We start from the raw sequence: 14155 nt of genomic DNA, 5'->3' as shown, positions 1-14155 counted from the left end.
GTAGTGGAGTTTTGCTATTTGAACAGTAAAATAATTAGGACGGTCCGACTGCAGAGGATACAAAATGCAGATGAGTAATAGCAAGAAAAACCAACATATTTGTTAACTTCGAATAGGAATCTATCAGGAAGTCTTTTCTATAATCTAATGTGTAGAGGAGGCACTGAAGAACATGAAAGGAGGCACTGAAGAACATGAAAGGATGAACTAAATGTCGAAATACTGACAAGGGAACCTCCCCATCGCACCCCCCTCAGATTTAGTTATAAGTTGGCACAGTGGATAGGCCTTGATAAACTGAACACAGATCAATTGAGAAAACAGGAAGAAGTTGTGTGGAACTGTAAAAAAATAAGCAAAATATACAAACTGAGTTGTCCATGGGCCACATAGGCAACATCATGGACAATGTGGGCTCAGGACCGCCGTGGTCCCGTGGTAGCGTGAGCAGCTGCAGAACGAGAGGTCCTTGGTTCAAGTCTTCCCTGGAGTGAAAATTTTACTGTCTTTATTTTTGCATAGTTATTATCTGTCCGTTCGTTCATTGACATCTCTGTTCACTGTAATAAGTTTAGTGTCTGTGTTTTGCGACCGCATCGCAAAACCGTGCGATTAGTAGACGAAAGGACGTGCCTCTTCAATGGGAACCGAAAACATTTGATCGCAAGGTCATAGGTCAACCGATTCCTCCACAGGAAAACAGATCTGATATATTCTATACGACACTGATGACGGCATGTGCGTCACATGACAGGAATATGTTGTCGACCCACCTAACTTGTATACCTGGCGAATGGGTAAAAAGATTCTTCTACCTTGCCCGATTTAGGTTTTCTTGTGGATGTGATAATCACTCCAAAAAAAAAATGATGAAAACATAAGAGTTTGTCACATAAACTGAAAATAAAAAAATTAAACTTTTCACTCGATGGAAGATTTGAACCAAGGACCTTTCGTTCCGCAGCTGCTCACGTTACCACGAGACCACAGCGCTCCAGCGTTCCCAGTCTCCTTGATGTTGCATATCTTCCCATGAACTACTCAGTTTGTATATTTTGCTTATTTTTTCACAGTTCGACACAACTTCTTCCTGTTTTCTCAATTGATCTGTGTTCAGTTTTTCAAGGCCTATCCACTGTGCCAACTTATAACTAAATCTGAGGGGGGTGCGATGGGGAGGTTCCCTTGTGAGAGCAGCATAGGAGGTGGCCTAGTAGACTTATGAGAGTCGGAAGGAAATGAAAACTCAAGAAAAGTGGAAGAAGGGAATAACACCGTACCTGTCTTCAAAAACGGAAGCCAAAAGTATATAAAAAAATTATAGACACATTAGCCTTAGATGCCACTGTTCAAAAATTTTTTTTAATAAAATACTGGACTGATGAATCTGGAGAATAGTGGAGAAGCAACTAAGAGAGAAACAGTGTGACTTCTTGTTGTTGTGGTCTTCAGTCCAGACTGGTTTGATGCAGCTCTCCATCCTACTCTATCCTGTGCAAGCAGGGATGGGAGGGGGGGGGGGGGAATTCCATAGTTGAACTCGTATTTGCAGTGAGATATCTGCAAGAATGTAGTGTCTGACAGTGATCTGGGTTACCCAGCCAGCCAGCCAACCAGAGTATGGATATGGAGAGCAGGTCAGAGTATCGGGCATTATACTCCGCCACAACCACAGACATATCACATGGACCTGTCCACTGTTGCGAGTGTAGTAGTAAATACCGCGGACCAACTTGCATGTCTGTCTCCCTAGTTCCTTGATGCCTTTCATATGCACAATCAATAACTATAGTGACTGATTGGAAGGGAGAGGAAAATTTTGCAAAAATGATAATGCGAAAAAGAGTGTGAAATTGTTGGTTTTTAGTAATATCACATGAATTTGACAAGTGTTACAAAATATTGTGAAATCAGTGATTTTTTTTAAATATTGTGAAACCTGTCATTTTTCCATGAAAAAAGTTATGAATCTGAGGGGAAAAGACATCTTAAGTTGGCAAAAAAACAGTGAAATTGCATAAAAATAACAGCAAAATTTGCTAAGAATTAACATCGAAATTGATTAAAAAATAGTACTGAATTTGGTCATAAAATAAAATTACTTTTTCCTTGCTCTACAGGTACATATAACAAAAAATGGAAAAGATGATAAATGAAAGTGTTAAAGGGATAATACACAATGAATACCTGTTTGTAGGAAAACAGTATCGGTATGTGCAGATAATTTTAGGGCAGAGGAAGCATAGGAAGATACACAAGACAGACATGGAAGGCAATAGACCAGGCAAAGACCAAGAGAGAAATGGTTAAAAGAGAAAGAAGAAACCATTCAGAAAAAGGAAGACTGCGCTAGAGCAATGACAGAGGTGGTTGGAAGGCATGAGAAGATGGAGAGGCTTGTGTTCCAAGCAGACCTTGCCAGTGGCTGGAACCTGCAAGATGATGATGATGATGATGATAAATGGATATTAGAAAAATAGGGAAAACATTTTAAGGTAATTTTATTTTTATTAATCTGAGATAAGTACGTCCTGGAATAATAACATTCAAAATACTGAACAAAGTAATATTATCAGTAGTTTATATCCTTTAAATGGTACTTACAGATAGGAGGCGCCATGTGATTGGTCTCACTTTTACTGGAATGCCAGACCAACTAAGGTGTCTGAGGTCTTCTAAATTCAAAAGAGAACTTTCCAGTAATGGTTGAAACCTTTCTAACTTACTTCCTTCTGAATCTGAGCCTGTAAAACAACCGAATAATAAGGCAAATACAAACTGAGAAAGAAAACAAACTGTTGAAGAGGTAGCACTGAAAAAGAAATTGTTTTCATACACTTTTTGTAACACCAATTAAAATTTGGTTACTCTTAATTACTACAGAAGACACAAATTTATTTTCAGCTGCAAGTCCTTTAGTTTCATAAGTTATGCTGTTTCTTTCTATCAACAACCTCCAAATTTATTTTTAAATTATATTACAATCTCAAAACACTTACTTTTGGAACAAACAACTTCAGAAAGTTTCTTTCACACACTCATTATCCACGGACAAAATTAAAAACACACAATATTTCACAACCACCAAAAGCATGTTATGTATGTCAATACTTTTGCATTAATATCCACAAATTTTACAGGAGAGCTTTAATTATGTGAAGGTTGAATTACAGTCTAGTGACGTATCTGTACACAACAAGCATAACTAGAACCAATGCTATATTCTTCATGAAAAAATTATTTTACACACAGGATACTTTTTGAACAAATTATTATTCCATTTGAACACTATAGTTCCACTCTGACCTGCAATTTACAAGTCAGCTATTAATTTGCTTCTAGTTCTTTCTACTGAGAAAAAGACTTAGCTGCAATAGATGGACAGATGGAGTAGCAAACATGTGTCAGACAAAGAGAGACAGACAGAGATGGATACAGGAGGTGACACTTTTAATTTTCCAATTTTTAATTAGGGACCAAGTAACACATTTTGATAAGAGATACAAAATTACGGGTTTGATGGTTCCAAAATGGGATAACTGACTGAAAATTATAATAAGTCAAACTTCAGTAAGAGACACAAAATAATGGGTCGGACAGTTCCAAAATTAGGGAAGTGGCACAGTGGGGGGACGAAAAACATACGAAATTCATTTTATTTCCTCCTGTAACACTTAGATAGAAACAAGAAACTCTGCTTATAGGATATACATAATCGATTGGATAAGGAAGGCCAATAATATGACTTTAAATCTGATTGTAGTATAAAAACATCCAGTGAAAATATGATATACTATCACACTGTGGCTGGTTTTCCAAAAAGAGGGAAATGGACACAGGGCAAGGCACACAACAATAGCCCACCATGCATCAATAATTGAAAGTAACTGCTCCACAGATGATTAATACACATCATTAAATAAATGCAAAGAGTTGTATGGGGGGAAAAAGGAATGGAAACTTACTTCACTATGTATTAATATAGCCTGACTAAAATTACTTGATAGTTGACACTTCGCATGTTGGAGGTACCTTCTTCCAAAAAGTGTACTCAACGTCACGCCTGAACTGTTCACCATTGTCAAACTGCCACAGCAAACTTCCAATCCCTTGTCTGTTTTTTCTTTTTTCTTCTTCTTGTTGTGTTTGGATCCCAAATCCTGGGTACTTCTCTTTTGTTTCACATTTCATCACAAACAATAAACACACACAAAACAACAGTGACAAAATAATACACATTTCGTACACACCACTAGGCAAAGACTACTGGATTCTTTCACACACGATGCAATTCAGCTCCACATCATCTCAGAGATTGGCTTACAGTAGGTAAACTTCATACGAAATGAGGTAAACCGAACTTTTTGAAGGCAGAAAATGATTACTGCAACTGGTTCTACACATAACCACTTATAACAACATAACCCAAAGGTCTTCTGTAGCACAGTTGTAATGTAACAGTTTGAGAAGCAAAATGTGGTGGGTTCAAATCCCTTCTGGTGACAATTTTTAAAAATTTTTAAGTCTTCATCAAGAATACTCTATTATTATTTTCAATTAAATGGTTTCAGTGTATTTTTTATCTTTAATCTTTTGTTGCATCATTTTCATCATCGTATTGACTTTTTTATTTGCTGTTATTTTTCTTTCTAGCTTTTCTTTTCATTTGGAATCTGTCGGTGTCAAGTATAATCTGCAAATGGTTTCCAACAAGGACTGCTTATCGCTCGGTATTGCACCAACTTGTGCAGCAAAAGCAATATGTTACACTTCGCTTTTCATGCTGAAACTGAATATTATTATTATTTTTTTTTTTTGTCTTCTTGAGTTTGCTCATGTATGTCAGCTTTAAATGCTGTGTGCAAAGTGAGAGTCATTAATGGTTCTTCCACAGGATCCTGACCATTATGTTCTCAGATACATTGCATATCAAGGAGTTGTGATTATCTTAGTAAATGAGTGTAAGTTCAGGGCTACAAAACGTGTTTTCTGCTACAGTTCAGCCATTGGACATTTAAAATCAGTTGTGGATAGAGCATCTCATGTTCCCACCATACCTGATGGCAGCAACCTCCAACATCGCTCTGTGTTACACGAACAGCATTTCAGCACCTGTGAAGTGATCTGCTGGTTTGGTATGTCACCTTTAACTGAGTGGTAGCCGATGTGGCAACACTGCAGTGCCAAATGACAGTTGTCAACTATCAAGTAATTTTAAACAGACTATAGTTACAGTTAATACCAGTTACACGGTATTTCCTTTATCATCACGTACTTCTTTTAAGTGAAGCTACTTGTAACAAGACTGAGTCTGCACACATTTACATGGTTGTCATCAACCACCTCTTAAACATCTTGCTCATATGTAAACATATTCGACAAAAAATTAGTTACCTCAGGAGACATCATGCTAGTACCCTATAAAACCATCTATAACCTTGATAATTGCCTTAATTCAGCATGGTCAAGGACTCAAGTTTTTCCAGGTATGTAATGTCCAGCTGAAGCCACTCATTGATTATTATAAGGGCCAGTCAAATAAACACAAGGCAAATGTAAAATTTATACTATAATTTTACTGACTAGTTTTTTACCTGGTTACACATGTTGTACATAGGTTGGTGTAAGTGTTTGTCTTACACCATTAAATCTTTTGTGACATTACCCAGCAGTGCATGTTGGTCCCATATACATATTCCAAGATTTGTTTGATGACATAAGTATTATCTTCTTCACATATCCACACCATATTACACTGCATTCGATATAGGGTATCTGGATAGATCACATACATTTTTATGTTTTGTGGTTGTTGACCGCTTTGTCTGGATAGGGTTTTTTCACCTTTGATATTAATGGTAACTTATCATATGATTTATGGATACTATATGTTATGTGAACGTACATTATTAGTTTCTGACGTCTACATGATTTAGATGGTACTTCTCATTTGATTTTTGTTTTATGGCAGTACACGATACATGGATGTATTCACACATAATGTTCTTCGCCTTGAATAGTATCTTATGGGGATTTTTCATATATTCTATAGATGTTACGACATAGGTTCTTATCTACATTTGGTCTTTTGACATGTTTTGGACACTCATTTTATACATATGATTTAAGACTGCTCCACTATGGTTTCCACCTCAATATTTTATAATTGTGACATGACATATAAATATATTTATATTGTCATTTTGATAGTTATACCTATAGTGACTTAGATTTTGTTGACACTGTCCTTTTGCAAATGCTACTTGCATGTAACTGTATATATGCTGTTCGCTCTGAATATTATTTTGAGTTTTGTACATTCTGTGTATGGTATGACATAGGTGGTTTTCTCTATTTGGTTTTTTGACACGTTCTTGGACATTCATTTTTTGCATATGACAAAAATATGCCCATACACAGTTTTCACCTCTGCATTTCATAATTTCAATGTGACATGTAGACATATTTATACTGTCATTTTTATAGATTTACCTACACTGACACTCAGATACCATTGATGCTGTCCATGCAAAGACTACTTGCACACGTAGATTAATATTTATTTGGTTTATTTATTTCTGATGTTGTTGTTGTTTCTTTCATACATCTATAATTTTTTACAGTTATTTTTGTAGTTTACTTCATGATTTTGCAGTTTAGTGTATCACCTAACTTACCACTTTTTAATCATGGAATATTTGACTAGTCATTTTATTAATAAATAGTACATTTGTACAATGTATAGAGTTGAAATTCATCATGGTATACTACATATAATTCTATTTTAGGTACGTGACAATGGATGTGTGTGTTGGTTTGTATCAAATTATTACTGTACATTCACAAACATAGTATCCTTGACTTCTATTCTATTTAAAAAAAAAAAAAAAAAAAAGTTCAAATGGCTCTGAGCACTATGGGACTTAACATCTGTGGTCATCAGTCCCCTAGAACTTAGAACTACTTAAACCTAACTAACCTAAGGACATCATACACATCCATGCCCGAGGCAGGATTCGAACCTGCGACCGTAGCGGTCATGCGGTTCCAGACTGAAGCACCTAGAACCGCACAGCCACACCGGCCGGCGTTTATAAACAGTCTTTGTATTTGCATGGTTGGTAAGTTGATGATGCTATCATTATTGTTTATGCATACATGCTTGAAGATAGTGTACTGAGTCACTGAAACTGGTTGCCATATAATAAAATAACATAAAACTGATGTCTGCAGCTGTTTCTTTTTTTTACATAGGTGAACTGCCATAGTCCTCCAGACCATCAGTCACAAGGATGGCCATGCAAAAACCAGATTATTTCAGAAATAATCCCAATAACTTTTAATACATCTATCCCACTGTGAAACAAGATGGTCAATGCCTTCATGGAAACACACACTCACCCCCGCCTCCCCTTTTTTTTTTAAAAAAAAAGGGGGGGGGGAAGAAGAAGAAGAAGAAGAAGAAGAAGAAGAAGAAGAAGAAGAAGAAGAAGAAGAGACACCACGAAGGAATTATCCGAATGGGACATAAATCGGTAGATGTAATGTACATGTACAGACAAACACATGATTTCAGAAAAACTGGATAGTTTATTCAAGAGAAAGAACTTCACACATTCAGCACGTCAGTAATACATTGGTCCCCACCTCTAGCCTTCTGGTAAGCAGTTATTCAGTTTGGCATTGACTGATAGAGTTGTTGGAAGTCCTCCTGAGTGATATCATGCCAAATTCTATCCAACTGGTGTGTTAGAAAATCAAAATCCTGAGATGGTTCCAGGGCCCTGCACACAATGCTCCAAAAATTCTCAACTGGGAATTGGGAAGAGATCTGGCAACCTTTCCGGCCAAGGTAGGGTTTGGCAAGAATGAAGACAAGCAGCAGAAACTCTGGCCGTGTGCAGGCAGGCGCATTATCTTGCTGAAATGCATGCCCAAGATAGCTTGACATCAGGGACAACAAAATGTAGTATAGAATATCATCTACATACCAGTGTGCTGTAAGGGCGTTGCAGATGAAAACCAAAAGGGTGCTGCTGTGAAAAGAAATGGCACCTCAGACCATCACTCCTGGATGTCAGGCCATATGGCAGGCTACAGTCAGGTCGGTATCCCATCATTGACTGAGGCATCTACAGAAATGTCTCGGGCTTGGTTTCTCATTTACTGGAGTAGAGTTGTCTTCAGTGATGAGTCTCATTCTGAACTGAGCTTCAACGATCAGCTACGATGTGTCTCTAGTCGCCCTTGACAGAGGTGAGATACCAACCTGACTATCACCCAATATATGGCTTCACAACCAGGAGTGATGTTCTGGGGTGCCATTTCTTTTCCTATCAGAGTGCTTACGGTATGTCAATGACATTCTATGCCCCATTTTGTTGCCCTTAATGGCAAGCAATCCTGGGCTTACAATTCAGCCCAATAATGCCCACCTGCACATGGCATCCATTAGTTATAGGTAGATACTTTAATCTGGCATCCATTGACTGGGAAAATTACATGTTTATCACATGGGGCAGAAGCAAAGACTTGTGTGAACTTATTCTAGGAGCGCTCTCAACATACAACCTTGAGCGATTGGTTGGAAAACCAACTCCAGATGGGAACATATTAGATATCTTGGTGACAAACAGACTTGATCTTTTTGAGGAAGTTAACCTAGAAGAAGGTATTAGTGACCATAATGTCATTGTGGCTTCTATGTCAATGGCAGTTGCAAAAAAAAAAAAAAAAAAAAAAAAAAAACAACAACAACAACAACAACAACAACAACAAAGAAACAGCGTAGAGTTTCCTTGTTTGGGAAAGCAAATAAAAGTGTCATTAATGAGTATCTTCATTGTCAGCTCCAATCATTCACTGCAGGACACAAAGATATTGAGCATCTTTGGTCGAAATTTAAAGGTATTGTCTACCACGTGCTAGAGAAGTATGTGCCTGGCAGAAATTTAGGGGAGGGAAACGATCCACCTTGGTACAACAAACAAATTAGGAAGTTGCTGAGAAAGCAGAGAATTTTGCACAGTCATTTTAAACGTAGTCACTGCCCCACTGACAAACAGAAATTATACGAAATGAAAGCAGTTGTCAAAAGGTCAATGAGAGATTCTTTTAACAAATTTGAAAGCAATATTTTATCTGCAGATTCTAAAAATAACCCAAAAAAATTTTGGTCGTACGTAAAATCTATGAACGCTACAAATAATTCAATACCTTCTCTTGCTGACAGTACGGGTAACGTAACTGACGATGATAAACAGAAGGCCGAATTTCTAAACTTCGCTTTCAAAAACTCGTTTACGGTAGAGAACTGCAGCACCATTCTCCCTTTCAATTATCGAACAAACGCAAGGATGGCTGACATAGTGTTTAGTGTATCTGGGATTGTAAAACAGTTAAGGTCCTTAGACGTCAGGAAGGCATCTGGCCCAGACGGTATCCTGGTAAGATTATATGTTGACTACGCTACAAATATAGCACCATTCTTATCCATCATCTATAAGAGATCATTGGAACAGGGAAAGTTCCACGGGACTGGAAGAAGGCCCAGGTCATAGCAATCTACAAAAAGGTTAGAAAATCGGATGCACATAGTTACTGGCCAGTTTCACTGACATCGATTTGTTGTAGAATCATGGAACATATTTTGTGTTCAGACATAATGACCTTCCTCGACTCTGAGAAGCTCATCTGCAGAAACCAGCATGGTTTTAGGAAACAGTGGTCATGCGAGACACAGCTGGCCCTCTTTGTGCATGATATACAACAGGCTCTAGATACTGGCTCCCAGGTTGATGCCATATTTCGAAAGGCATTCGACTCAGTTCCGCACTGTGGCTTGCTCCATAAAGTGCGTGTTAACGGTCTATCTGATGACAAATGCAGTTACACAGAAAGTTTTCTAACAGACAGAGAGCAGTATGTTGTCATGAATAGGGTGACTTCAACAGAAACAAGTGTGACTTCAACAGAAACAAGCGTAACTTCAGGTGTGTCCCAGGGCAGTGTAATAGGTCCACTGCTTTTTATGATTTACATAAATGATCTGGTTATGGTATTGACAGCAGCATTAGACTGTTTGCCGATGATGCTGTAGCCTACAGGAATGTAGTATCACACAAAAGTAGTGAACAAATCAATGAGGATTTGCAGAAAATAAATAAGTGGTGTAATGACTGGCAGTTATCTCTCAATATTTGTGAGTACAACCTACTGCGTATAACAAGGCGAAAATCCCCATTAATGTACAAGTACAAAATAAATGCCCAGTCTCCTGAAGAGGTAACATCAGTCAAGTATCTGGGTGTGACTATTCAAAATGATCTCAAATGGAATGATCAGATTACACAAGTAATGAGCAAAGTGAACTCTAGATTGCGGTTTATTGGTAGAATCCTGAAGCGATGCGGTCTTTCAAGAAAGGAAATAGCTTACAATGCGTTAGTTCGTCCATTCTTAAGAGTATTGTTTGTCTGTATGGGACCTTTACCAGTTGGGTCTGATTCAAGAGATAGAGAAGGTCAAAGATGAGTGGCAAGATTCCTGACTGGTACATTTAGCCATCACAAGAGAATTCCAAATCTCAAAGAAAGTTTGAAGTGGGACACACTTGCAGATAGACGGCACACTAAGCGAAAGGGGTTGCTCACTGAATTCTGAAATCTGATCTTCACCGAGGATGTAGAGCATATATTACCACCTCCAACTTTCAAATCGTGCAATGATCACCATTCAAAGATAAGGGAAATTAGAGCTTTTACTGAGGTGTTCAGACAGTCGTTTTTCCCTCGCATGATCCGCGAGTGGAACAGATGGGGGGAAATATGACTTTGGTGCGAATTGTGCCCTCCACCACACACCTCTTGGTGGCTAGCAGAGTATATATGTAGAAGTAGATGTAGATGGCGAGAGTTTCTACTGCTTGTCTTCATGCTTGCCAAGCCCTACCTTAGCCAGCAAGATCACCACATCTCTCCAATTGAGATCATTTCCAGCATTATGGGCAGAGCCCTCCAACCAATGCGCAGGATTTTGAAGGCCGAATGTGCCAACTGGACAAAATCTATCACACTATGCCTCAGGAGGACATCCAACAACTCTATCAATCAATGCCAAACCGAACAACTATTTGCTTAAGGGCCAAAGGTGGACCAATGCTGTATTGACATACTCAAATTGTGAAGCTCTTCTCTCAAATAAATCATCGAATTTTTTTGAAATTGTAATCATTTGTTTTTCTGTACACATGCATCACATCTATTGATTTTTGTTGCATTTGTATAATTCCTTCGTAGAGCATCTTTTTTTCCCTTAGAGTGTATTTATGGTTTCTTACAGAACAACCACTGCCCGAGGCAAAATTGAAGGCGGTGAATATCTTCTTTCTGGGTGCTTGAACTCGATGACATGCTTCAATTTTTACAAAATGTTCACGTACTACTGTGTGTTAGTTGTGGTGCTGCATTCCAGAAAGTCAATGAGCATCAGGCCCTTGCAGTCAATGAAAAAGGTATCAAGTTTCCTGGAGTTGGCATGCCTGTTATTTCAATTACAATGCAGAAGTTTTGCTAGGAAGCCCTTACACACCCTCTGTACATTCCCAATGCCCCTTTCCAATGCCCCTCTCATGCAATTTCAATATTTTTGGAGCTCTGACAAAAGAAATATGTGACCATCGATCTGCTTCAGATGATGAGGTGCACACCAGGGTACAACTTCATTCTGTAGACAAATGCAAACTTCTTTCCGTGAAGGCACTGACCATCGTATCTCACAGTGGGATAAATGTATTCACAGTTATGGCACTCACTTTTGAAATAATAAACAGTTTACTTACTTCTTTCCCATCGGTCTCATTTTCATTTGACTGTCCCTTACAGATCCTGTGAAGTTACCAAATTTAGAGAATTCTGACTGTTTTGTTTCAACTGATGTTTCAAATAGTCCCAGATATTTTCTATGGTATTAAGAATTGAGTGAATTTGAGGGCCAGCTGGGATAGGATAGGGTGCCCTAATGTTCATCAAATCAATGTATGCGTACAACCCTGTGAATATGGCTGTTGAAACCTTGGAAAACAAATGTGTCCACAGCATATTCATCATGAATTTGGTAACTGACAATGTTAAAATAAACATCCCAGTTCACTTTTACAGTAACCTGAATGAGTGAGACTTAGTCATGGTACAACAAACAGCCTAAAATCAGCACAAAACCATATCTGACAAAAATTACACTCTTCACACACTGCACATTAAATGCCTCAGCGGGCTATTAGTGAGCTTGACATGTCGCATAATTTTAAAAGAGGAACACACTATGCACCTCCAGTCAGTTACTGCCCAGTTTTTTGGCTTTTTTGGCCCACTGAAGACGCACAGCTTCATGTGCTACTGTAAGCTATGGCTTTTTGCAATGTACCTGACACCAAACTGGTTGACACTAACCTACATTAACTGACACTAACCTACATTAACTGACAGCTACAATTCCTGTCAGCTTTGAAACCGACTGTCACTGACAAAGCATGACACTTATCTCTGATCCCGTCAGTTGGGATCCTTTTATCACTCTCCTTACGCCATGTTACATACCTGTGAGTGGTACGACATTCCTCGTCGACACGTTCGACAATTCACATTGATACACTGACAAATCGGGCAAATTAGTACACACCGTGTGGTCGTGGGGTGGTCCTAACATGTGAGCTACTTTCTGTCATTCTGTCACATTTGCACACTGACCCATTTTACTCTGTTGATTCCATACAACTGGCTAACACATACTCGGCACTTCACAACAAAGACTGAATCAGTGGTGGTGGGTCACGCGAGAGCCTGATACCCATTCTACACCATCTACAGCACTCTAAAGTGACCATTGTGCTGTTATAAGGGAGTTACTACTACTATTTTGTCTAGTGAGCTTGCGTACCATTAAGTACGCTAAGTTACTGCATTATTCATCATCATCATCATCATCATCATCATCATCATCATCTTGGACAGTTTCCAGCCACTGGCTGGGTCTGTCGGGAACACAAGCCTCTCCATCGTGTTCTGTCTTTCCACCATTCCCCCTCTTCCACCTTCGTCCAGTTCTCCCCTATTCTCGTCACACATTCCTTCACTCCCTTCACCCATCTATCTCTTGGTCTTCCTCTGGGCCTCTTCCCCTCCAGTTGCAGATCAAACATCCTCTTTGGAATTCTTCCCTCATCCATTCTCTTCATGTGTCCATACCACTGCAGTCTTGATTTTTCTATCCTGTCCTGTACTGGTTCCTGTTACTGCATTATTGCAAGTGTAAAAAAACAAAACACTGAAATCTGTAACCACTTGTGAATTATTTCATTAATACCATGTAACACATTTGGTCTACATTTTCTCAACAAAATTTAGCTTTGTATCCATCTGATGTTAGAATAGGAAGCAATGACTTTTCATTGCTAGAATACACCAAGCCATATGACTTACAGCAAATACAGAACAGAAGTGTCAAACAGAAAGTTATGAACGAGATTTTGAAACTAGTAGCACAATATTTATAAAATCATTTGTGACTGGTTACAGAATTCTTTTTTCACACCACTGTTTTACACATTCAGAGTAAGTATAATCTCAAACTGTCGACATTATTACTGCATAATTCTTGTTTGCTGATGAAACTGTATTTTAGTATGACTGAAAGTACTACCTTATTTTCCTTCTTTTACCTTCTTATTTTATATCCAAAATTTTCTCTTTGTTATTACTCACTGTTATATAACTTTTACATCACTTGAACACATTGTGTTTGCACTCAATGAGAAGTACTGTGTCCTAAAATTATACAATGCCTTATGTTTAAAACTAGTTAGTATACTCTGCCACTACGGTCACAGATAAGATTTAACACAAAAATTATTGTTCATTTTGAAACATCAGCATTAGACATGAAAGTGCAGAAAGCATTATGAATAGCATCAAGCAAATAAAACTGTATTCAGCTTGACCTGGAATGAGTAAATAACAAAAGACTTAATTTGCTCCCTCTACCGTATTTACTCGAATCTAAGCCGCACTCGAATCTAAGCTGCACCTGAAAAATGAGACTCGATATCAAGGAAAAAGAATTATCCCAAATCTAAGCCGCACCTGAAATTTGAGACTCG

At 38.3% G+C, this 14155-nt stretch overlaps 1 protein-coding gene across 5 annotated transcripts in view; it reads right to left on the bottom strand.

Annotated features, from left to right (window-relative positions):
- The window catches only part of LOC126248032 (TBC1 domain family member 22B), a 261278-nt gene that overhangs the window by 149014 nt on the left and 98109 nt on the right, over nucleotides 1-14155 (bottom strand). For all 5 annotated transcript variants that reach the window (XR_007545404.1, XR_007545403.1, XR_007545402.1 and 2 more), the window contains one exon: nucleotides 2605-2744. Coding sequence is in view for 1 of the 5 variants with exons in the window: in XM_049948639.1 (XP_049804596.1) it covers nucleotides 2605-2744 (140 nt within the window). In the remaining 4 variants the exon portion in view is untranslated. The remainder of the gene's footprint in view (nucleotides 1-2604; nucleotides 2745-14155) is intronic.

Source organism: Schistocerca nitens, chromosome 3, assembly GCF_023898315.1.
Source record: "Schistocerca nitens isolate TAMUIC-IGC-003100 chromosome 3, iqSchNite1.1, whole genome shotgun sequence".
NCBI classification, from domain to species: domain Eukaryota; kingdom Metazoa; phylum Arthropoda; class Insecta; order Orthoptera; family Acrididae; genus Schistocerca; species Schistocerca nitens.
The sequence above is the reverse complement of the archived record's forward strand: the minus strand, read 5'-3'. Positions and strand labels throughout refer to the sequence as shown.